At 37.0% G+C, this 27,193-nt stretch overlaps 1 protein-coding gene across 1 annotated transcript in view; it reads right to left on the minus strand.

The window, feature by feature from the left end:
- Positions 1-6,831: 6,831 nt before the first annotated feature.
- Positions 6,832-27,193, minus strand: part of DPY19L2 (dpy-19 like 2) — an 83,975-nt gene continuing 63,613 nt past the window's right edge. Inside the window, exons 17-22 of the mRNA XM_026509105.4 lie at positions 27,057-27,081; positions 20,989-21,108; positions 19,858-20,032; positions 16,849-16,948; positions 14,816-14,941; positions 6,832-8,921 (exon numbers count right to left, since the gene is read on the minus strand). Of these exons, the coding sequence (XP_026364890.2) occupies positions 8,771-8,921; positions 14,816-14,941; positions 16,849-16,948; positions 19,858-20,032; positions 20,989-21,108; positions 27,057-27,081 (697 nt within the window). The 3' untranslated portion in view covers positions 6,832-8,770. The remainder of the gene's footprint in view (positions 8,922-14,815; positions 14,942-16,848; positions 16,949-19,857; positions 20,033-20,988; positions 21,109-27,056; positions 27,082-27,193) is intronic.

Genomic DNA, 27,193 nt, shown 5'->3' on the forward strand with positions numbered 1-27,193 from the left:
AAAGTTCTCTGTGTTTGTAAGCCCCCCCCACACACAGGGAAGGGCAGGATCTCTCAGCCGCCCCTCCAGACTGAAACACAAGTCTGAACTTGCTCTGCCCAGGATTTGGGCCGGCGATCTGCCCAGATTAGCCCAGGTTCTCCAGGAAACAGAAGCTGAGACGGAGAAAGGAGGGCAAGAGGCTTGACGGAAGGGGTTATGGCCGTGAGAGGAAGTGGCCTGGGTGGGGAAACCTGTGGGCTGCAGGCCCATCCCAGACCCGGGAAAGGAGGAGCAAGGGAGGCCTGACCATGGCTTGGCTGACTCAGTGAAGAGCTTCGAAGAAAAGGTTGCCTGTTCGGGGAACCCAGCACTGGGCAGAAATGGCCAGGCCCTCATACCCACCATGATGTCAGGGGCCGGGGACTGCCCAGAAGAGTGGGGCCTCTGCTTGACTGCCAGGCCAGAAGCTGCAGGCGCTCGGATTGGAGGCCGTCAGTGAACTCTACTCCTGCAGCTGAACGGTAAGTTCTTCCCTGGAGGAATGTCCTAGCTAGGGTGGTGTGCCTTTGTGGCTGCCACACAATACTAGTTTTAAAAAAGTTATTGTTAAGATCTCCTTTGTATTCCTTAGGACTCTCTGATGACGCTGTGTGAACACCCCCTCCCCAATAGCGGAGGGGCTATTTTTGTATAGATGTCAGTTCCGACATCCTTGGGTCATGGTTCAATTCATGAACTGTGAAGGGGCTTTGCAGCTTCATTTGAGTAATCTCGATATGTCAATGAGTTAGCTGTAGCTGTTCTGTGGAATTTTTAAAATAAAGGCCATTGTCTATACGTGTTCAAAGGATACAAATGAATTTTAATCTCAGCCAAGCATAAGAAGAAAGTCAGTGTCTGCAGAAGCTCCTCTAACATAATTCAAAGCCAAATAAAAATGACCTGTTATTTGCTCTTTTGGACCACTAATACCTTTCAGAGCTTCCTTTTGTGAACTTCTGATTCGAAGCTGACTCGGTGTGTTTAGGAGTAGAAAAATGGATCACATGTATAATAATCATGCACTTCCACGTGGAGTACCTTGTTGGATCCTCACGATTCTGTGAGGAAGGTATTATAAACAATTTACAGAGAAATGGAGCCCCCGAGGTGCCAGCCTGGAGAGCAAGGGCGTGGGTACCGTCTTCCCACGGCAGGGGCGTATCTTCCTTTGACCCCTGTTACTTGCCTGACCTGCTTGTCTTTCTCCCCAGTTTACAGGAGCTTCCTCAACATGCCCGTGCTTTCACCGCACCAAGGGCACGTCCTGGACTGAGCCACCGGCCTCAGGGGTTCTGGGCTGTTGCACATGCTGCTCCCCCGACCTGCAAAGCTGCCTTCCCCGGTCCCCTAGTCCATTTTGTTGGTTACTTCCTACCTTCGCTTTAAGATCCAGCTCAAGCAGCACCTGCACGGGTAGTCTTCTGTGAAGTGACGTGGTCTGCTCACGCGTCCCTTCTGTCGTGCCAGGGCGCTGGTCACAGGTGGTTATCACCCACTAGCGTCTAAGCTCTTAGAGAAAGCCTTTACAGCGCCTGTGGACAGACTCGCACACCGCATCCGCACGGCAGGCAGGATGGTTTTGGAATAGAAAAACCGGAAGGACTCTGAGCGCTGCAGGGCATTCGAGGAGTCTTGAGTATCGAAACTGAATACTTGAATTGACCTCCTTTCAAAGAAAAGCAATGTCTCCTGTTCAATATTACAGAAACCCAGCTTAGAAATTTTTCTCTTTCGGAAAGAAACATCTCGTTATGGATGTGTTATTAAGTAGGTACATTTTGTATTTTTTCTAATTTTGGTAGTTAACCACCAGAAGAGATGAAAAAATAATTTAACACAATTCAAGAGACACGGGGAGCTTAATTTGAAGTCCTAATCAGTGTACTACTTAAAGCTGGATAATAAAAATCTTGACCTTTAAAAAAAAAAAACAAATTCAATTTGTAATTTTCCTATGTATTATAGACCATGGATGTTTAACAGACATAGGCCATCAAATATACTGTGTTAGGTTGCAAAAACAGAGTTCTCACCCTATGGATGTTATTTTAAGGCCATGATCAAGCCATTATATTGCTCATCTTGACAACAAAAAAGAATTATAAATTGTAATACGATTTGTATGAATGATGGCTTTCTTCAAAGTCCAATGAACCATGATATGGCAATTTTAAAAACGCTGTACTAGAAAATCATAGGTTTTCTTTTCACTACTATTCAGGATTTTCCAACTTTCCCTTAACGCACGTGAATTACTTTCATAGAAAAAATTTTAAAATAATCAAACTTCTGTTAAGTTTGTGCTGTTCAATAAAAGCACTGTCACATTACCTGCCATTTCAAGAAACTATGAAAGCACACGAGGGGAAGCTCAGTAAAATCGACAGTCTGACGATGCGTTTGGCCAGCTGGACCTGTCGTCAGAGCAAGCCCTGCTGCTGTTTAACACACTAGGGCTACTGAAAGAGAATCTAGGTTTAAGAACCACTGGTGCGGTATCAAAGTCCTACTTTGAAGGGCGTAAAATATATTAAACATTATAAAGTACATATAGATCTTAAAGAATTAGAAAATGAACACTGACGTGCTGAACACCCGGTCAAGAACTCGAACAGGACCGATGAGGCGCCCGGAGTCCCTCCTGGATTGCCTTCTCTCCTACAAGTGATCACAAGCCTATGCTCTGCTGTAATCATGCCTGTGTTTTTATTGTTTTGCCACACATCCGTCTCCTAACAATATTGCGTTCTTTGCTTTTAGGCTATATACAAGTGGCATATATATTTACACACATGCCCCACCCTTGATAACTTAGTTTTTTATTCTTAACCTTGTATTTGGGATTCAGTCCTCCTGATGCGTGAATACATCATTTTCCCTCCTGTACAATATTCCATTTTATTTGGTCTATTGGTGGCCCTTTAGGCTGTTTACAGCTTTTTGTCTCCCAAGGTACAAATAATACTTCCATAAATATTCCTTTTTAAAGATTTAAAAAATTTACTTATTTGAGAGAGGAAGTGATGGAGAGATGGAGCATGAATGGTGGGGAGGTGCAGAGGGAGAGGGACAAGCAGACTCCCTGCTGAGCATGGAGCCCCAGACAGAGCTTGATGCCACGACCTGGAGATCATGGCCAGGGCTGAAATCAAGAGTTGGACGCTTAACCAACTGAGCCACCCAGGCGATCCGTTTCCATAAATATTCTTGTAATTGTTTTCCCTTGCAAATTTGTACAAGCATTTCTTTAGGGTAAAATTGTTGGTAGCAGGGACTACATACTTTTAAAATTAGGTAATAATAAATTATTTTCCAAGACAGCTATTCTTTATCCTCCTACTACAATTTCACGAGAGTTCTTATTGCTCCCTGTTCTCACCAATTACTATTAGACTTGTACCTTTTGTCATGTGGTTTTAATTTGCATTTCCCCATTTTCTTCTAAAAGTTTTAAAGTTCTGCCTTTCTAAGTTCTTGACCCACCTAAATTTTATTTTTATGCATGAAGGTATACACTTGCCTATTCTTTTCAAATTTTCCTTTTGTTTCTCATGGTTAAAAAAGAATTTTCAAAAAGAGATTTTTCTTCCTGTTATCTCTAACCCCACCTCATTTGAGAAGACTCAATGGATTTATCAAAGAATATGAACAGAACTACAGAGAATATACCTTCTGAAGATTAAGAATATAGGGAATTTTTGCTGCAACATGGACAGCACTGGAGGAGATAATGCTAAGTGAAATAAGTCAAGCAGAGAAAGACAATTATATGATTTCTCTCATCTATGGAACATAAGAACTAGGATGATCAGTAGGGGAAGAAAGGGATAAAGAAGGGGGGGGTAATCAGAAGGGGGAATCAAACATGAGAGACTATGGACTCTGAGAAACAAACTGAGGGCTTCAGAGGGGAGGGGGGTGGGGGAATGGGATAGACCGGTGATGGGTAGTAAGGAGGGCACGTATTGCACGGTGCGCTGGGTATTATACGCAGCTAATGAATCATCAAACTTTACATCGGAAACCAGGGATGTACTGTATGGTGACTAACATAATAAAAAAAACATTAAAAAAGGGGCGCCTGGGTGGCACAGCGGTTAAGCGTCTGCCTTCGGCTCAGGGCGTGATTCCGGCGTTATGGGATCGAGCCCCACATCAGGCTCCTCTGCTGGGAGCCTGCTTCTTCCTTTCCCACTCCCCCTGCTTGTTTCCCTCTCTCGCTGGCTGTCTCTATCTCTGTCGAGTAAATAAAATCAAATCTTTAAAAAAAAAAAAACATTAAAAAAAAAAGAATATAGGGAATTTTTACTGGACATAAAACTCCACTAGTTCACATGAGGCCAAACACTGTTGAAAATTTACTAATCCTTCTTTCTATAGCCTATAAAAAGCAAACCAAGTTAGAATAATAATGGTTTAAGAAATTTCATACATAAACATAACTTACAGAGTTGACAGTATCCAACCATGAAATTATAATCACTGAATCTTTATTTAAACACTGAGGCGCTGAGATTTTAAAACTTGGTATTTAATATTAAATATGACATATTGAATATGGTACAAATTATAAACTATTTTAGGCAGCTAAAGTATAATCTTCAGCCTACAGAGTAGTAAGAATATACTAACTCACATGGCATCTTCATCAACATTACTAAACACTCAATGACAAGACAGACTCACTAAAAATCAGTATCTGTAACACAGACAACCTCAGTGCTAGGCTAGACACACGTAAATGTGGATTCATGTAAAAAGGCAATACATAAAAGGAAATGCAGCTATTTAACAGACATGAATGGGTACCCAACCTCAGAAGCCATGGAACAAATGTAAATTAAAATAATAATGAATAACTTGGAGTGTCACAAATGAGCAAGAAATAATATTAATAAGCCTGACCAGTGTTAATGAGGGTGTTGTGAAATGAGCATTGTCATACGTTGACTTCGGGTGGTGTATATAATCCTTTTGCAAAGGTAATTTGAGGCAAACTGCATTGTAGGCTCTACGGGTATCCACATTTTTTAAATGAAATTTAACTTTATGGAATCTACCCTAAGGAAATAATCTGAAGGTTAAAAAATCTTACTTCATGAAGGTATTCCTTATAGTGCTCTTCTACACACACATATCAGCAGAAATGGAAATAGCTCAGTAATGGTTTAGACACGTGTTTCGATACATCATTCCTCTCCGCAGACACACACACATGATGGGATGTTAGGTACCCATTAAAAATGGTCTCTGTAAAACATTTCAATACCTGCTGTCTGTATAAAGAACAAAACCTGAAACTGTTTAAATTATGTTAAAACAAGCAAAATATACCTACAAGTTGGAAGAAATCAGTAAGACAGTAATTGTGCTTGTTTCAAAATTTTTTTCAAAACAAAAATCCCATGAGTTTGTATTGCTTGTATAATTGACACATATCAAATGAAATATAATTTTATTATTAAAATCAACATGAGAGGTGCCTGGGTGGCTCAGTCAGTTAAATGTCTGCTTTCAGCTCAGGGCATGATCTCAGGGTCCTGGGATCGAGCCCTGCATTAGGCTCCCTGACTAGTGTGGAGTCTGCTTCTCCCTCTCCCTCTGTGCCCCTCCCTTCCACCCGCTCACGTTCTCTCTCAGTACAATTTGTTTAAAAAATTAAAATTTACATGAAAAGTACTCAATGTTTTTTGATGTGGTGTCTATTAGTAGCAAAAGAGTAGAAAACACGCATCAGTCACTGAAGCTGCACGTGAGCGGTCAAGCAGAAGATGGGGGGATTGTTGTAGCTTGTGAGCAACTCACTTCTCGCCAGTTTCAAACAGATGTGCATAAATGGGATCTTAGGAAACTAAGGAAAACACTAAATTGAACTGAGGAAAATCTGCCCATCATCACTCAACCCACAGTGTTCACGCACAGTCTTCACAATTCAAAAAAATAAACAATAATATATATGCAGGGAAGAAACCAATAGCATTATTTGTACAAAAGCAAGCTGTAGCCCAGTATTCCTATTTATTGACACAGAATAAAGGTAGAACTGTTGGAAGTTCTGAGATGAAATAACCGACCATGTCACTTGGTATCACTAAACTGGTTATTTAGCAGGCAGGGAGAACGAGCATATGGAACTAACGTCTGTTGAGTGGACATCTACATGTGCCAAACGCTTTAACACGCTATCCTACTAATCCTCAGCGTGACACTGCCAGTAGGTAGTGTGAGTTCTAATTTCCAGGTGAAGAAACCAGCTCACACTCATGTAACATGACCAAGCTTAATTAGCACAATGCCTGGCATACAGTAAGTACTCAATAAATACCTTTGAATGGATGGTAGGTAATACACCCAGTAAATAGAAGTGCCAGGATTGAAAATTAGACCCATCTGGTTACAAAGCCCACACTATTTCCATCACGGTACACTGCCTTCTGCGTGAGATGACACAGAACTGTTTTTAAATGGCTAAGAAAGATCATTGTCAATGTAAACACGGTTAATAAATTCAGGGGCCTTGGGATGCCTGGGTGGCTCAGTCGGTTAAGTATCTGCCTTTGGCTCAGGTCATGACCCCAGGGTCCTGGGATCAAGTCCCACATCGGGCTCCTTGCTCAGCAGGGAGCCTGCTTCTCCCTCTCCCTCTGCCTGCCACTCCCCTGCTTGTGCTCTCTCTCTGACAAATAAATAAAATCTTAAATAAATAAATAAATAAATTAATTAATTCAGGGGCTTGTGATTTCCTACCTTCATATCAGAATTACTTCAATGCTTGGTAAAGGATGAGAAAAGATAGAAAACACAGAGAAGATCTTCAAGGGTTTTTTTAATTTTCAAATATACATAGTACAGGAAAGTAACACAAGCCATATTAATACATTATATCTGTATGGAACATTTAACTAGTTAATACTATTCTTCCTTTTGTTGTTGAATTCTACCAACTTCTTCAAAAAATATTTTTTATGACAACTCCATCAAAAATGTGTCACTTTAATTTTATGAATGCTAGGTTTTACATCTTTTTTCCTCCTTTGCCCCACACACCAAAACAAATTAGGTGAAAATGCTAAAATAAGTAAAACGTGCACGCTTTCTTAGCTGCTTTGCATCCTGTGTTAAAATATTTTACAACTATTAAAGTTGAAAATAATTTTATTGGCTTTCCTATATATAAATCCACATAAGCACACTTATAAAATGTTTTATTAGCTAATACAGCTCTTCTTTTAAAAAAAAATTCTACCAACTTCTTTAAAATATTTCCTACGAAAACATCATTCAAAATGTATTTTAATTTTTATAATGTTAGATGTTAAGTCTCCTTTCCTTCTTTGCCCCATACCTAGGCCCAAACAAATTATTTGAAAATACTGATAAAATGGGGCATGCTTTCTTAGATGTTTTGTATCCTGTATTAAAATATTTTATAATTATAAAAGTTAAAAAATAATTTTATTGGTTTTCTTGAATATAATCTCCCACCTACTATACATGAACTAACCTATAGAATTGAGTTATTTTGTTATCCCAAATGTAGAGGGCCAAGAACATAAGGGAATTACAAAAACTCCAAGATGATTAATTTAAAGTAGATAGATATTAAAATACTACAGATGTGGCATACTCACTATCTCTCAAGCAGAGAAAGAGCATTTATCTTTGCATCTGGTAACATCTTCAAGGTAACTATTTCCCACTTTCAAAGCATTGTTGTTGCATAGGTTTTATATTGGAGGAGATTTATAAAACATCAGTTTCCTCATCCAAAACCAAAAATAAATGAGGATTTAAAAATATGTTATTATAAAAGATGGTAATCAGAAAGATGGTAATCAGAAAGAAAGATGTCCAGTGAGCTACAGGGCTGTCAAGATGAAAAATGCCTTTGCTTCATTCAGGATCCAGGATCTTAAAATCTCATATGATAAATTTAGCTGGATTTTCTTTTCTGATTATGTTTTAACCCCCAAATTCGGTCATGTACCATAGCAAATTTTATTTGACCTGAATGTTAAAAGAAAATCCACTGGATTATAAAGACAGATTAATAACCTGTTGGACTTTGGTTAGGAACTAATCAATAGAAAATACAGATATTATCTGGTTGGGTAAATACATTTCAAGAGATTCAAAACATTACAAAATAAGTTGTTTTTAAAAAACATTTAACTTGAAATGATAAAAAAAAATATTAAAAGCTATTAAAGATCTTTCCCAAGGGCTAATAAAAGCAAAAACAACCTCAAAAGACACATGGTTACACACAAATTTCCTCACAGAGGTAAAGAAGTTGTGATTAGTATCAGGATTTTAAGGAAGTGTCATTTCAGAAACTGCATTACTCTATTCTAAGTGGTCTAAAGAGTTTGAGCTGGTACACGCTGGTACTAGAAAAAATCTGAAGCATCTAGTTGGATACAAAAGGACTTATATATACCTTTTGTTTATTGAATTTCATTGTTCTTTTACAGATATTTTTTCTTTAGAATTTTAAGATGGACATTCATTTATGCAGAATGAAATGATTTAATCATTTAAATAACAAGCTTAATAAGGGTCACATTCAATGGAAAACAATGAAATAATTTACCTTTTAATAATTGGAATAACTCAAAATCATTTTGACCTTCTTTTTAAGGGTCCCTTATTAAAGCTTGTGATTTTTATTCATGTAAATAAGGCAAAGTGATTGTTTTCTACACACTTGTTTGCAACCCCACACTTGTGATGGGCTGTCTTGTTCTCAGTTAACCTTTAACACTCTGTACATACTATTCTGAAATACTGTGGTGAAGTAAGGCCTCCCGTCCTTGAGCAAGACGCTACATAAGGGAGGATTAGCTGTATTAGAAGGGTCTTCCACATCCCAAATTTCCAGCATACTGCAACCAGGCCTAAAAAAAAAAAAAAAAAAAAAAAAGACACATATATATCCATATTAAAAATGCATTCATATATACAGGGAAAATATATACATTATAAAGTAGCTCTAGATTTTTAGAGACTATTTTTTTTAAAGATTTATTTATTTGAGAGAGAGAGAGAGAGAGAGAGACATAGACAGCAAGAGAGAGCATGAGTGGGGAGGAGAGGGAGAAGCAGACTCCCTGATGAGCAAGGAGCCTGATGTGGGGCTCAATCCCAGGACCCTGGGATCATGAACTGAGCTGAAGGCAGATGCTTGATTGAGCCACCCAGGTGCCCTGAGACTAATTAATTTAATTAAGATTTTAAGTATCATTTCAAAAAATGTTAAGTTTAATATTGAAGGATAAAAATGAAGTTAAGTATGTTGCATTTTCATTTTCCACTTACCCAAATAACCAACATATTATTAAACTTAACAGTAAAGGTTCAATATACATTCAGAAATACATATTTAAAAATTTATTTTCAAAATGAAATATAAATAAATACATTTTCTAGGGGGTATCACCATCCAAACATAAGGCCCATGAATAGTAGGAGACAAATTAAAGGAAAGCTAATCTAATTCCTGATCAATTTCATATTTTTGGGCTTCACCGAACTTAGATTAGCATGAAAACATATAGTCCAAAGCAAGGAAGGAAAGCTCTGGTTTGCCAGATTGTTCTCCTCTACCTTTCCTACTTTGGGTGGCTCTATGATTGGACTGACTGGGATACTAGTTCTCACTAGAGAATAACCTTGCATGAGAGGCAGTTAAGGGGAGAAGACAGGCAAAATTGGCTATTACTTTTTAACAGCTATATTGAGGAATCATTCATGTACAATAAAATGCACCCATTTATTAGTAACGTTTGATAAATATGGGCAACTGTGTATAGGTGTGTGAACACCACCATAACCATAATACAGAAAATTCCCGACACAGAAACAAGTTCCCTTGAACCCATTTGCAGTCAGTCCCCTCACTCAAGCTTAGCCCAGGCAAATACTGATCTTCTTTCTGCAATACAGTTTTGCCTTATCTAGAATATTCCAGATATTTATATTCACTACAGTTTTCATATGTTACTCACATGATAACAGTATCATCCCTTTCCTTCAACTTATATATGTATTTAAAATGTATGTCTTACAGGCGACACATAGATTTTGCTTTTGTATTCTGTCTACCAATCTTTACCTTTTGATTGGAGTGTTTTGTCTCCATTCACATTTGTGATTGCTGATATTATTTGATTTAGCCTTTTTTTTTCTATTTGTTTCATCTCTTTTTTGATAGTCTGTTTCTCTTTCTTGACTTATGTCAAGCAAAAAGTTTTACTATGTCATCAATTTTACTCACTGGCTTATGCATTCTTTTTTTTTTTTTGCCTTTTTTTTTTGGTTGCTCTAGATATTAAAACAGGCATCTTCAATGTATCACAATTTATTTAACATTAAACTTGGATTATTTCCAGAAAATCATATATTTTCATTTACTCCCCTTGCTTGTGCTATTGCTGACATATATATGACTTACATTATAAACGCAAAAATATAATGGTACTATCTTTGCTTTAACTAGTCACAGGGTTTTAAAAGATTTTCAGATAATAAAAAAATATATAGTGATTAATATTTATCCACATTTTTACCACTTCCAGTGCATTTTAATATATCCTGTATATCTGAATTTTGAATTATCATCTGAATGTCAGTTGACTTCTATTATTTATGAAAAGAAGCCAGATGTTTATCACATCATTCTTCTCTTGCTTCTTTCAAGGTCTTCTCTTTTCTCCTTGTTTCTCACCAGTTTGACTATGATGTACTGTGGGGTGGATTTCCTTGGGTTTATCCTCACTGCATTTGTTAAGATTAATTGGATATTTCAGTGAATGGCTTTAAGTGAACAAGAAACTTTTGGCCAACATTTCTTCAGGTATTTTTTTTCTGCCATTTTTCTTTTCTTTCATTCTTCTGGTACTCTATTATACATGGGTTGAACTACTTAATAACACTCAGGTCTCTGTGGCTTTTTATTCTTCTTCAATCTTTTTGATCCCTATTCTTTCGATTGGCTACTTTTTCTTGATTTACCTTCAAGTCATTGATTTTTTTTCTGTTGTCCTATCAAATCTCTTTAGAACTTTTAAAGAATTTTCATTCATTGATTGTACTTTTCAGTTCTAAAATTTCCATTTTTCCAGGGAGGGTGCTTTTACGTCACTGTTGAGAATCATATCTTGTCCTTTGTTGATATCATGTCTTCCTTTAATTCTTTGAATGTATTTTCCGTAATTCCTTGAGTATAATCGTAACAGCAGCTTTGCAGTCTTTCATTTCTCAATCCAACATCTCAACCTATTTGAATCAGTTTCTCTAACTTTTTTTCGGAGTATTGGTCAGACTGTCCCATTTTTTTTACAGGTCTGGTAATTTTGGGTTGGAAACTGAACACTGGAGAAAATACCTGGCAGCAGTGGTCTGAAATCTGTTTTGTTCTTCTGATGACTTATTTCATTGTTTCTGTTCTGGTAGATAATTAACTTGTCTGGATCTCCTGTATTGTGCAGCTGCTATCTCTGCTCAGTTTTTTGAGATTCCAGCTACTTCTTTCTTTTAGCCCTGGGGTTTTCTTTGTGTTTTTATCAGCCAAGGATTTGGGCAGAGTTATATTTGGAAACCCATCTTTTCCATATTTCCCTTGCTTTGGGGGTCTCCCCAGAATTTATAGTTGCTTTGTTATCCCTTATTTCTGACCTGACACCTTGAACCAGTGATGATTCTGCTTTCTGCTTCCTAGGGTGTGTGCAGGTTGGGAAATGTACATGGTCAAAGGCACAGGGAATTTGCAAATCTCACCAGGAGTTCTCTTTCAAGGATAGACACCTTGAGTGGCTTAGTTGTTTAAGCACCCAACTCTTGGTTTAAGCTCAGGTCATGATCGCAGGGTCATGAGTTCAAACCCCATGTCGGGCTCTGCGTTCAGGGCAGAGTCTGCTTGAGATTCTCTCCCTCTCCTCTCTCGTTCCCCCTCTGCCCCTACCCTTGCTCATGCTCTCTCTAAAATAAATAAAATCTTTAAAAAAATAAAAATAAATAAAAAGGATAGACATCTTGTTCTAGTTTTCACCTGCCCTTTTCCCAAGTTCCCAGGGCTTTCCCACAGGCTTGTATAGAATAGGTTTTAGGCAGAATTTATATTCAGAGTTTAGATTTTGGTTTTTCTATAGTGCTCTTGCTTCTAAAACATCCCCTTCAAATATCCAGCTGCTTTGCTACTCACAGCTCATCTGTCACCATTTGTCCCCTAAAACCAGAATGCTGTGATTTTCTGCTATATTAAAAGCAGGGAGGGGATGGTTTAGGAAGTGCTCTCAGGCAAGAAGGTCACAAATTCAGAGGAGTTTCAAGAGCAAATGTTTCTCAAGTTTCTCCCTGCTTTTGTGTGATTTCCCAGAGACTTCATGCAGTTGTTTTTAATACCATTAAACCTAACTTTGGATGCATCCTGTTAATTGAAGTATATGCATATTGGGACTATGTCCTTGCTTTAAGTAGTGCCATGGTAACTCTTAAGACACGGTTCTAATTCACATGAGTCTCAATTAACATGACACTGAGCTCCATGGAACCATGCAAAGCAAAACATCCTTTTGACATGCTCAAGTTTCAGCTAATATAGTACCATGCAAAGTGAAGAGTGCCTGCGTTTTCACCCAGTTCTTGTAACTGTAATCTCTGGGAGCAACAAATCAACCCCTTCTTGCCAATAGTAACTGAACTCCCTCCAAAACTGGTTTCTTATGGGTCCTATGTTCAATTTGTATGGGCCTGCAACAGACCAATAACTCCTAAATTCAGTTTTTCCAAGCTATAAAATCCAATTAGCACTTTTCATTATTTTCTCTTAATGTCACATAAGCTTGGGCCTTTAGGTAAGGAGTATGTAATACTTAATAGAATAGAGTTGTGAAGAAAAACAGAAGTGGCCAATTTTACAAAAAGAATTGTCATGAGAGAAAATTTGCTATTCCTTCTTTAGAACTTATTCCTGATGTCTCTGAAGGCTATCAGTGATAGCTGTACAATATTTTTCTAACTCCTAATATTTTAGAAGACGTCTTCTCTGCATAAATATTTACTTGTATAGAGTAACTTTTTATTAGGGTACAATTACAGAAGTAAACACACACAGATCTTAGTGTACAGTTCCATGAGTTTTGATAAATGCATACACTTATATAAAAAACATGTCAGTCAAGATAATGAACACTGTCATTATTCTAAGAAAAAGAAAAAAGTTCTTGAATCTCTTTCCAGGTGATCTTTCCACCACCACCTCTACCCCTGCTCCACCATAGCCAATCACTATTCTGATTTCTGTTCCCATCAGTCTTGCATATTTTGAACTTCACAGAACTGAATCACATAGAATGTACTCTTGTGTGTTTTGCTTCTCTCATTCAGCATGTTTCTGTGATTCATCAGTTTTTAGATCAGCAACATTGTTGGAAACACCTCTTTTTGCATTCAAGTAAAAAAAAATCATTTTTTAATTTCCTTTTTGGTTTTTTTCTTTGACCCATAAGTTATCTATAAGTTTACTGCCTAATTTCCAAATACGGATGGATTTACCAGATATCTATATTTAGTAGATTTATAATATTTAATTTTTAATTTAATTCTGTATGATTTCAAATCTTTTAAACATACTGAAGCCATTTTTATGGTCCAGTGTGCTTTCCCTTGGTGAAAATTCCATGTGTCCTTTAAAAGATTGTGTACTCTGCACAATGTATTTTCCGGTACTGTTCTGTAAGAGTAATTAGGTCAGGTTACTTGATACTGTTTGATGTTTCTATCTTTTAATCCTTACACTCTTTTAGCCTAATTTTCTCAGTAGTGAAAGGAAAGTTAAAATTTTCAACTAACATTGAAAATTTGCTTATTTTTTCTTTATACTCTCCACATTTTTACTTTGTGCACTTTGAAGCTCTGTTTAGAGATACACATTTTAGAACTGTTATATATTTTAATGAATTAATCCTTTTGTCATTATAAAATGTCCATCTTTATTTGTGGTAATATGCCTTGTGTTGAAGTCTACTTTGTCTTATTAAATTTTAAATTAATGTGATGTGCACAGACATCAACATTATGATGTTCCTGTTTCTTCTTTTACAAGATCCCATTTCTTCCTAGATATATTAGGTATTAAAATTAGATATTAAAATAAGCCACTAAAACTTATGTACCTCACTTTCCCAAAATGTTCTATGGTCTAACTCTTAATTATCCATGTGAGAAATGAAAATTCTTAATGTTAGACTTAATATTACTAAGAACCTCTTAAGTCAAGGAGTCTTAAAAAGGGCCTCAAGATATCCATTAACCATTTTAGAATTCTGTGATTTTTAGAAATTCAAAATTCAGAAATTCAAAATTATACTTAGGAATGTTTTACTATGTCTTCTTATCTAAAACTTTTCTCGTCGTATTAATTCAGTGTTTTCCAGTTACAGTAAAATAATGCTAATGTCTCACACTGCTGTAAATTCAAACCTGTATTTCATACATCTAATAAAAATTCTCATAAAAATTTGAAAAATTATGAAGGAAAGCAACATTTAAGATGTTAAATTAAAATGAAAAAATCTGGAAGTTAATACACACTATAATTTCTTGAAATTAGATTCTACTTAAATGATACTTACTTTCCTACATGAAATAATTTTAAATAAAATACCACGATAATATTTTAATGGAATTTATTTAGAATAAAAATTCCTAAAGAATCACAACCACTGTAATAAAGTAAAATGATTGTTGCGTAAAGATATCCCATATCATATAGCACAGGGCTCATACTCACTTAGTTCTCACGACGCACCATGCCTCTTCTAAAACGTAATAATTCACATGTAACTCCAACAATTTATCTCTCACTTCTTTTGCAGATTTTCGACTGTATGTGGAATAAACTATTTTTGTCCGGGCCCTTTACATTCAAAACACAAGTTAAAAAAATTTTTAATAAGTTATAATAGAATGGACTAAAGAAATTTTGCTAGCAAGCTAAAATCCCAACAGTCACTGGCTGGAGCACCCATATATATGACCTCAAGCAGCATGAATTGTTTTGGGGATGGCATAGATTATTTTTGGATAACAGCGTCCACATTCCTACTTACATTTTGCATGTGCTAAAACTTACAGTGGTCTGAATTTTGTAGGTACTGCGTGTTAGCGTTTACCGGAAAAGACAGACATAAACTTGTTTAGACTCTAGACCTGGGTAGCAGGATAATAGTTCAGGATATAAATTTGCTTTGCATATGCATAAAATAATTAATCTGCTCATGGAACATATTCAGAGAGGGGAACAGAGTGAGAACAGATTTTGGATAGATAATTTCACCTACTGAAATTATCCGAAAAGCATACGAATTGAAGTTGAAATGTAGTAAATCATACATTCAGACAGAGGGCTTCTCGTGTAGCAGTCAGGAAGCTTGACAAACAGGATGAGTCACCAAAATATGGTACAACAGACAATCTGGCCCTAAATAGAGGAGTTTTTATGAAATCCTGAATAATTACCATTTATGAACTGTATATTTCTTTAAACTTATTTTACTTAAAATTCAGTTAACATATAGTGTATCATCAGTTTCAGATGTAGATTGCGGTTATTCATCCGTTGCATATAACACTCAGCGCTCAGTACATCATGTGCCCTCCTTAATGCCCGTCACCCCGTTACCCATCCTCCGACCAGCATTGGACATTTCTCAAAATTTCAAGCATATAGGATGTGCAGTGTCCACAACCAGACATAAAACTTTAAATGATTTAAAATTTTGCCTCTAATAATAGGTCAAAGATGCATTAACAGGAAAAGGTTACCCTAACAATTACTAAAATGATCAAAATAATTTTTGAAGTTAGTTATTTAAGGAAAACAAAACTCTCACACCTTAATGAAAACCAGAGTTCTCATACCTAGCTAGCAAAAAAACACCCTAAATTTTCATAAAAGCATGTAATATAGCAAATTTCATACACTTTTTTTATCTGTTAGAAAAGGCTATAGGCCATTTGCTGCAACATGGACGGCACTGGAGGAGATAATGCTAAGTGAAATAAGTCAAGCAGAGAAAGACAATCATCATATGATTTCTCTCATCTATGGAACATAAGAACTAGGAAGATCGGTAGGGGAAGAAAGGGATAAAGAAAGGGGGGGTAATCAGAAGGGGGAATGAAGCATGAGAGACTATGGACTATGAGAAACAAACTGAGGGCCTCAGAGGGGAGGGGGGTGGGGGAATGGGATAGACTGGTGATGGGTAGTAAGGAGGGCACGTATTGTATGGTGCACTGGGTGTTATACGCAACTAATGAATCATCGAACTTTACATCGGAAACCAGGGATGTACTGTATGGTGACTAACATAATAAAAAAACATTAAAATTAAAAAAAATAAAATAAAAAGGAAAGGTTATAGGCCACCGGTAAGATGGAGGATGGTTTCTTAAATCAGGCAGAGGGGCTTGTGGGGTTCAGAGCAGGGGCTGGCAAACTCTGGCCATTGGCCAGATCCAGCCCACCTCCTAGTACTGGTTCTTAGCAGTTCTATGGAACAAACAGACACACACAGGTTAGTCATGAATACATGACATTTTCACTTTGAAAAAAAATTTTTTTTCATTTTTCAGAGGTTTATTAAGCTTCCTTTAGAGTCAACAGGTACATATTATAATTTCTGGAAGGTTATTATACATTTTTAAACTTCCAGCATGAATATGAAGATGAGTGTGTGTGTGCATATGTAAAATTTTCCCTATTCCTAAGAGTCAAATATGAGTTGTAAGCATGTCTGGTTGAAACTTTCAGTTGCCAACCTCAAGTCTGCATCCTCGTAATGTGGGTGATTCACAATGGGGTGAAGGGTAGACAGCTTGACACTGGCCATCGTAGGCATGGCACCTGCAAAAACAGCATCTGAAAAACAAGGATTTATTCCTTAATGACAGTTTAAACAAAACCAAAGATCATTACTTAGCTGTAATATCTGAACTCAAATTAAGAAAGATGAAACACATTTAAATGATAACCACCGGCATTATTCTTTTTCTTTGCTCAATATTGTCTACTATAATAACAGCCGACTTTGTTATCGCTGTGCCAGGAACTGTGTTAAATAAGTTTACTAGGATTGAACAATTCAATTTGCACAACGTCATGAAGTGGGTTCTATGTTATTCTAATTTGTAAATAAGGAAACTGAGAGCCAACAAAGGTAAGTGACTTGCCCAAGACTACACGCCTAGGTGGCACCAGAGCCCTCCCTCAGCCACTTCACTGCAACTTCTTGCCACGTTCAAGCTCAATGTAAAAGACAATACTACAAAAACACACAGGACCAGAAAGAATTATAAAACTTTATATCTTGTTCTGATAATTTAAAATGCCAAGAACTGAGAGACTGTTACAAAGGACAAGTCTCACACTACATCTTTTAAGGCGAAACTGTGAACTGTAGTTTCTTGGAAGACAAAAATATTTACTTACCTCCTGGCGCTTCTGTATAATAAATTATTATATAGTTTTGAAGGTTATCATTTTTAATCAGCATAATAAAATCACTAATAAGAACAAGGCGTGTCATTCAGAGCTACTGCAGATAACTGAATGTTTACTTGCAAATATAACTAAGTATTCTAAATGTAACTTTAAATGAAAATCTCTACATGACTTAAATTCAAAAATATGTCAATCAATGTAGAAATGTATATTTATTATCACAAGATTCAAAAATTAATGATGGAAAGCTCTTAGGCTAGAGCAGTGGTTCTCAACCAGACATGATTTTATTTCCTAGGGATAGATATGGTCAATTTCGGGAAACATGTTTGATTGGCACACTGTGGGGGAGAGAGGTGCTACTGGCAACCTGTGGGGAGAGGGAAGGAATGCTGCTAAATATTCTTCAATGCACAGGCCAGCCCCTAATGTCAATAGTGCCAAGGCTGAGAAAATGTAGGCTAGAGGGACCCGAAGCCCAGGGCCACAGTTATCGGGAAGAAAGCAGGTGGGTCTGTCCAGCAAGAGCTGGAATCTCTGAAGACAAATCATCTATGGCAGAGAAAGGAGGAGAAATACTCTGCACAGTCTTCACTTTTGATGGGGAGGTAAATATGAACAAGATGGGGAAAGGCTGGGATACTTTCCTTTATGTTCACTGAAGTCTCCACATACACTCTACTATATGAATTAGAAAAAAGTATCCCTTCTGACTTGACAAAAGTCTCACTAATACATGACTTGGTAAGTAGACCATGGGCTGGATTTCATTCTTTTGCATGTTGCTGTCCAGTTTTCCATATACCATTTTTTGAAGAGACTGTCTTTTTTCCATTGAATATTCTTTCCTGCTTTGTCGAAGATTAGTTGACCATATAGTTGTGGGTCCATTTCTGGGTTTTCTGTTCTGTTCCATTGATCTATGTGTCTATTTTTATATACTTTTTTAAAAAAGATTTTATTTCTTTATTTGAGAGAATGAGTGAGAGAGCACAAGCAAGGGGAGCGGCCTCCCCACTGAGCAGGGAGCCTGATGTGGGGCTTGATTCCAGGACCCTGGGATCATGACCTGAGCCAAAGGCAAATGCTTAACCAACCGAGCCACCCAGCCGCCTCCATCATGCTGCTTTTAATAAACATGTGGTAACCATGAGAAAACTCATAATAAAAGGATGAAAAAGATTTATATGAAAATCAAAGAAGAGGTGGCTAAAACTGAGGTAGGAGTTCGTGGGAGTCGTCTTAGGATAAGCTGCCAAATGCAGGCCCTCTCTGTCAGGAACCCAAGACAAACACTCTAGAACAAAGACAGACCCAAGAAAATATTTTAAAAGTTGGTATCTCATAAAGTTTGGGGAAAATAACTAACTGGCAAGGGGTAAGGGAGAGTAAAAGGAGTACCTACACCTTATATTCCTATAAGGAAAAATTCACTAGAGGATTAATTTTAAAATTCTGATTAAACCGGTCTGGCAGCTGCAAGTGATGAGGTACTGTCACCTCTGAAAACCTGATGCCTGAGTTGAAGCTTATGAAACTTTACCTTAACAATGGCTAATTAATAAAATGGTGACTATCAAATAAACAAACGAGAAAATCGCCCGAAGGAGTCACAGGATCAATTTAAATAAGCCACAATGAAGAACTTGTGTCACAGAAAATTACTAAATTTCAAAAACAATCTTAGACAAGATTATGGATTACTTAAAGAAAATAGTGTGGAATATACTCATTCTCTGGAAAGATTTTTTAAAAATGAAATCAATATCTCTGCTTGAGGTGGTTTTAGAAAAAGATAGGAAGGAAAAAAGGTAAGCTAAAAATGATATTTTAGAGTATTTACAAGTAGGATTTATACTCATCTCTTTGAAATGATTTAGTGAAGAAAACAGAGTATCTGAGGTCTTAACCCTTCTGTGTGCAAATGGTTTTACAGAGTTGGATGAGACAGTGAGCACTGACTGAAGTGATAGAAGCAGTGTTGACCTCCCCATGGTCAAAAGTATCTTCTCCAGTGGTCTGTTCACAAGCTATGAAATATTATTGAAATTTTTATTTTTGTCATTGTTAGGGTTAAAACACAATAATGATCTCAGCGTTATAGTACATAACTATGAACAATCATTAATTCTTCATGCTAATTAAAAATCTTGAGTTATCTAAGCGGCATCTAAAGAGGGCACAAAATTGCTTTTTGAAAAGTTTCGACCTGGTGGACACTGCAAGTAGCATGCTCAAAATCTGTGAGTGAATAAACGACTCTGTGTGTGTCTGTTTCTACATGTCTGTATATAACCAGCTATACATAGAACGAAAGGGCCACATACCTGGTCTGGTATTATATTTGATCCATTGTATCAGTTCTTCCTGGGGCAAATTATTAAATTCTCCTATTATGTTCCACTGATTATGGAGGTTTGCACAACCTTGTATTGACATCACTGTTAGAATGCCAAAGATAACATTCTCAAAGCGAACTCTGCAAAAAAGCCAGCCAAAGAGCTGAAATGAAAGAAACCATTTATTTTTAATTCTTATATGAAGAGTGCTATAGGGCCAATAATAAACTCTCACCTTGCTACTTAAACCAAGGTGGATTATCATTTGATACTGTCAATGCACTAAATAATATACAGAACTATGGTCACCTATTGTTTAAAAATAGACATATTTTAGAATTATAGGGCCTACTAAAAATGGAACTTTCTTTCTCCTCAAAAGAATAAAGAAAGAAACACACCTCATCCTTCTAGTAACTGATTTACTACCAAGGATTAAGATTAGCAAATCAAAAAAATGTTAACCTAGAATTAACTCCTATTATATCTGGTTTTAATGGACATCTAAAGTAATTATGGAAACCCCACTAGATTTATTTTATTATTTTTTTAATAATAATTTTTTATCCCACTAGCTTTAACACATATATTCCTCTCAGGAAAACAAGCATTATGATAGTCTAACACAAGACTCATCGTCAAAACTAAGTAAGACGTTTCTGTAAGTCCCAAAATTCTATCTTCTTTGTCTGGCTCTTGTGTATATAACGGTAAGAGAACCCCAGAACTGACCACTTTTCTAAGGGGTTCTCTGATCCAAGCAGAACAATACTAGAGCGATCACCCTGCGTCTATTCTAGCATTAGAAGAACACTTGAGCATCGTTTTGATGGGCCAAGAAACTCTTGCACAGACCTGAACTCCAAAGACCTATGTCTGTGGATAGAATACCAACACAGGGGAAAGTCGCAAGTGAGTCATACAACATCAGTTAAAATCTAGGAATAATCTTCAAAGCTACTTGAAATTGCTCTTCTTATTCATGGTTAATCATGAAATAACCTTTTAAATCATTTAAACCAAGTGTTTTTATATTTTGGATTACTCAGCAAAGCCATGGTAACTACAGTGCTGCTGTTCTAGTTACTATAGTGTAGTGACACAAAAGTGAATACCTACCCGTCGAGAGCATATCAAGGAAGCCATAACACACATGTGAGGTGTTAAAAACAACTTCAGCCTCATGATTAAAATGGCAAGGACAGTGAATGCTAACAGTTGTAAGGTGTGAAAAATCAACTGTAAAAACAAAACAAAATGATATTTTCACTTTATATATTTTTAAGTTAATAAATATAATGTATATTAAAACTACTATTAGGACAAGGATCATTTAATTTAGTAATAAGTCTGGTAATATTTATTCATTCATTCATTCAACAAAGATTTAGCAAATGTGTGCTATAGAACATGTACTGTTCTGGGGGCTTTGGATACAACAGTGAACGTAACAACAGTGAGCAATTTCTGCCCTTGTGAGGCTTACATTTTAGAACATTTAGAAAAGAGACACAAAAATGTCATGTCAGGCAAATGAATCCATTATATAGTCTCTTAGAAACTGAAGGAAGTGGAACAGGGAAAGGAGACTGGGAGTGCAGGGTGTGGTGTGAGGCCACAGGCGAGAGCCATTGCAATCGCAAGGAGGACAATCAGGAAGGGCCTCACTGAAGAGGTGGCATTTGAACAGGACCCACACAAGGTGAGGAAGGGAGCCACAGAGACATATAAATACGGAATGCAACAAAAATCGTAGAAAACATAATCTAGATTATTTTTAAAGTAATGAAATTATATATATAAATATTTGTACTGATTAGTAGGATACCCATTTTTATTAAGATGGGGTTCCACTGAGCAAAGTTTTCAGACAAAACTTTTCTAACAGACATATTCATAAACTATCAACCAATTCTTCGCTAGAAAAATAAAATAGACAAGGAATTAATGCAACCAAAATTAAGTGGCAACTAAATAAATATTTATGTTCTAACTCACTGATATTCAAACAAATTAAACATTAAATATAATAAGATATTTCATCTATAAAATGGATAAATATTAAGTTAATACTGGGTGTTAAAGAAGATGCCTTGAAACATACAATGAAATAATTGGTACATTTCTGTAATTTAGCATTATTTCTCAAGGTGCTACAAAAGAGCCAACCCCTTTGACTTAAATTTCCATTCTAATTTAAGGGAATAATTGAAACCAAGAAATGCTTGTACAAAGATGATCACTGAAGTGAATTTTTATCAGCAAAAATAGAAACAACCTATATGACCAACATAGAGGAATAAATAAATTACCACATTTCCCACATGTATACAGCCATTAAAAGATTACATGTTAGCAGATAATTTAATGGCATGGAAAGCTTTCAATGTGTATAATTATGTACATACAAAATATTAATTTTGTGAAATCGTCTATGTGTATATATACATGCATGGGTGGGGTGGGGGGGTGGAGAAGGCTACAAAAATACGTACCTAAAAAGTTAACAGAGGTTACTTCCAAATGGTGATTTTTCTGAATTTTCTAACACTTTTTAAATGTGCTATTTTAGAATCAGAAATACATAATTTATGTTTAAAACAGAATGCAAAGCTGTGTTTTTTCCTTTTAAGATGCTTAAAAATGGAATTTGTTAATTTTTTCACAATTCTTGAATCCAAAGCTGGAATGTGGAAGATTTATTTCAAAATCAATCCTTCGTTTTTCTTGAGTCAAACTCCTCTTTGGACAAAGTTGGGGACATGTTGTGGAGGAAACAAAAGGCATCAACATGCTTCACACCCAAATAGGTCTTTTTGTTTAGGACCATTAAATCACACATTGGTAGATTTCATGGGCCATCTTCTTTAACCATCTATCCAAAACAGGGATCTTGTCTGTAAATCTATGAACTGGCTATTCACTAATTCCTGAAAAGGAATATGCCATAGGAGTGCCTGTTATAATTATGGATAAGCTGTAAATGTTAGACAATCTTTTCTAAAACTGAACCAATGTCTCCCCATAATTTCTACACTTCTGCAACTCACAAAATTAGTCTAACCCAATTGCACATGAAAGTTCTCTATTAGCCAAGTACTGTAATCATGACTTTGCACTAATCCCACCTTCACCCTTAGAAAACTTTCTGTTTTTAAGCTAAATATTCAGAAGCTTGGATCATTAGTTCTGTGGTGTCATAATTCTGGTTGCCTTGCTCTGGACATGGTACAGATTGCCCATGTTTTGTTAAAACGTGGCCTCTAAAAACAGACTACCATAGACGTGGTCTAATTCATACAAGTGTACATCTGACTTTTCCTAATATGCCTTCCTTTGGTTATTCTGAGCCACAAGATGAGACTATCATCGTCTCTCCGGAATCCCATTACTTGTACTCTACCTTTTTTTCCCCATCACTTCTACGTTAGCACCAACTTCTCATATAACAAGAATGAAATCCAAAGTAATAATTCTTCTTGACTTTCCCCTATCATCTAATGGCTGAAAGGACTCTGTTTTCATATGGAGACTGAGAGATGCCCCCCATTTTCTTATCTCCCCTGCATAACGTTTTTGTGGGGGAATGACACGGAACGACCACTCCCAATGGCACCGCTTCAGTTTGTTTGCTATTGTTATCCACATGCTCTGACTACTCTTCCACTCACAGGCCACTGACTTTCCATGGAGCTCTCTTGCCATAGTTATTTATCTTCTCTTCTATCAAGTAGTTTTCTTTTTAACTACCAAGTAGGAGACAGAAGGCTACAATCCAAAAGCACAGTCCAAAGTTGTGTACTATATGTACCCTCCTGTCCATTTGTTAGTACCTCTTTCCACATAAAAATTACTAGGACAATCCTCACAACGTCTTTTAGAGGCTGGAAGCAAGGAAAGAAGAGCAGCTCAGGAAACTGTTCACTACTCCCCCCTGGAATAAGTGAGTCCAACTGGGTAGACTGTAAGGTAGCAGCTCTCAAGCATAAAGAAAACAAAGACTAAGTGCAGAAAACCAGTCCAAATGGCAGACTGTCCCTGTCAAAACTACCTCCCACAACAGTGGTGAAGACATCTTGAGAATATGGTGGAGATACCCTTCACTGGCATGGTTCACAGAAGGCACAGTATCAACTGGAGCTCCTGAGGTCTTGGTCCAGAAGGCACACAAATTTAAAAGTGGGCATTTCATCAGAAAGAACAATTACCCAACATTTGCAGCAACATGGACGGGACCAGAGGAGATTATGTTAAGTGAAATAAGTCAAGCAGAGAAAGACAATTATCATATGGTTTCACTCATTTATAGAACATAAGAAATAGCAGGAAGATTGGTAGGAGAAGGAAGGGAAGAATGAAGGGGGGGTAAACAGAAGGGGGAATGAACCATGAGAGACTATGGACTCTGGGAAAAAAACTGAGGGCTTCAGAGGGGTGGGGGACTGTTGATAGGTATTAAGGAGGGCACATATTGCATGGTGCACTGGGTGTCATATGCAAATAATGAATCATAGAACACTACATCAAAAACTAAGGATATACTGTATGGTGGCTAACATAATAAAAAATTATTATTAAAAAATTTAATAAATTTTTAAAAAGTGGGCATTTACACAGTGTTTGACTTAATACTAGGCATTATTGTACGTATCTTATATATAACTCATTTAGTCCCATCACTACCATATGAGACACGTATTGTTGTTCCTGTTGTTTTGGTTGTTCCCAAAAAGATGTAATGTAACTTGCCTACGATCATACAGCCAGTAAGTGGAAGAGCAGGGATCTGGGGCCAGCCAGCTCCCGAGTCTGTGTCTTTAACCACTACACTACGCTTCCTCTCCAGACAATAAACTATTCAACCACATGGTTCTATCAGTCTGAGAATGTGGAAGTGTACAGACCCCCAACATATATCACTTAATCCATTTTTCAAAAGAAGTAATTCCCCCAAACTCTGATTACCTTTTAAAAAGCCATCCTCTTTACTGCCAACAGGACAAAAATATCTACAACCCAGATCTGATTATGCCCTCCCTTGCTTAGCAACAAAGCCCAGGATAGAGTCCAGCTTCTTTCCATATGAAGTCACCATAGTCTGAACCTGTGTCATTTTCTGCTACTTCTTGCCTTTTCAATGCATCAGCAATCCTGATTTGCCTGTAGCTCTGAACATAATGTATTACCTTCTTTGTATATGCACACGGTTTGACTTTGTTAAACTCCTCCTCTAAGGTCATTTTTAAAAAAATGTGTCCTTAACTACCCCATCTCCTTCACACAGATGTAATCACTTTTTCTGCACTTTTCTACCTACTTCCTTTGTCAAGGCACATATAAGTATCTGTTAATGTTGCTTGTCTTCCTCCACTACACATTAAAGTCCACAAAAGCAGGGACCTGGTGTACAACAGGCACATAATAAAGATTGAACTGATTAGTATACAGAATAGAAAAAAACTAAAACAGGCAAAATAAGGATAAATGGAGAAATAAAAGACAATAAGAAAGCAAAGTTAATGTGAGAAAAGAGGGCAGAAAATGAAGGAATACTGTGTTTCTAAAAAGCAGTGGGTTTAAAATAAATAAATAAAAAGCAGTGGGTTTTAAATACCATATGATAAAATATGAAGTATGAATGTGCACTGCTAAGTAAAACTGGGCATTGTGACAGGACTGATTTGCACAAGTGCAGTTCCGTTAGGTGGCAGCGTGTGGTGAATGATTCACAGCATGGACTCTGCAGCTACATGGCCTAGGTTCATAGGCCTTGGTTCCACAGAGCTAAGGTCCCTTCAGCTTTGTCACCCTATGTTACTCAACTTCTCCGTGCCACGGTTTTCTTTCATCTGTAAAATTTACAAAATAACCGTACTTACCTCAACGGGTTGCTGTGCGAATGAAATTATAACTGTATGTAAATCCCTTCCCCAAATGCCCTGCACACAGGAAGCAGTAAGTGCTGACTACTGCTTTGAAGGCACTGGAAGTGGCCTGCTAGCGTTCAAAGGCAAGCTTTACTATAAATTAGTGGCAGACCTGAGGAAAACGCTTCCATTTCTGTGGGTCTCTATTCCGTGGTCAAGACCGCTTTGCTTTTCTTCTTAGACATGTAGCTAGACTGCATTTCCCAGGTCCCTGCAGTCAGGTGTGGCCGTGTGCCTGAGCCCCGGCTGAGGACTGGAAGGTCACATTTCCATCTCCAGGCCTGGCCCTTACAGAAGCTCCGGTGCGTGATCTCCCCTGTTCTCTCTCCTTTGCTGCCTTGATGCAGATAAGCACATGGACCTCAGAAGCTACAATCTGCAGATGGCTGAGCTATAAATGGAAGGAGTCTGGGTTCCTCAATCAGTTTGTTGGGAGGACCACTCACTAACCAGGAACTCCTGGTTTTAACTTTATGTGAGCAAAGAATCAACCTTAACTGAGTTAAGTCAGTGTTTGTCTCTGTTGACAGCTACTTTCATCTAATTAACATAATTTTCTTATTTGCAAAATGGGAATCATAATAGAATTAAAACAGCACAGTACATGGCACATAGTAACTATTAAAAAATATTTATCATTATAGGCTGTTTTTATTAGGTCCAAATTCAGTTGCCCTCTCCTATAAATTTGATCCTTAAGACTCAAAGTGCTATTACTTAGGAAGTCATATTTCCAGCCCCTGCTGAGCTTTCTCTTCATATGCCACAAAATAATTTAGCACCATATAAAATGTTATCTTATTTGTTTCTTGTCTCTGTTGAAAAATTATCTGAGGGCAGAACACTGCTATACCATCTTCTGTATCCTATAACACTCTAAGATTGTAATTGATTGACCATCAAGTCTGGGTGTGGCCGAAGACCACCAGTCACAGGGCCACGGATGTCTGCCCTGATGGGCTGAAGCTGACTGCCTCAGTGGGCTAGGAATTAATGCTTTTATTGTTGAATGAATAAAAGAATGAATGAATAAAGGAAAGTAATTTAATTATGCTCCGTGGTCATAAATGAACCTTCTGTTTTTCAGAAACCCTTACTACTATTCAAAAAAGCAGATGAAAACATGGGAAGGATCAGCATTTATTACCAAAGCTGAACCACTGCTGACAGTGCATAAGCAGCAAGGCGGTACCTTTATGAATTATCTTTGAACTAGAATTTAATACACAAATACAGCAGAGATTAAAATGAAAGCTTTACCTCACCATGTTCAAGGAGCTGTTTTCTGGAATAAAAAACATTCTCTATTTACTGAATGTCCATTACGATCACATATACATAAACTTCATTTATTTGTTCTTAGGTTTAAAAATTTTGATTCTCTCTAAACTACTCAG

Source organism: Ursus arctos, unplaced genomic scaffold, assembly GCF_023065955.2.
Source record: "Ursus arctos isolate Adak ecotype North America unplaced genomic scaffold, UrsArc2.0 scaffold_3, whole genome shotgun sequence".
Classification (NCBI taxonomy): domain Eukaryota; kingdom Metazoa; phylum Chordata; class Mammalia; order Carnivora; family Ursidae; genus Ursus; species Ursus arctos.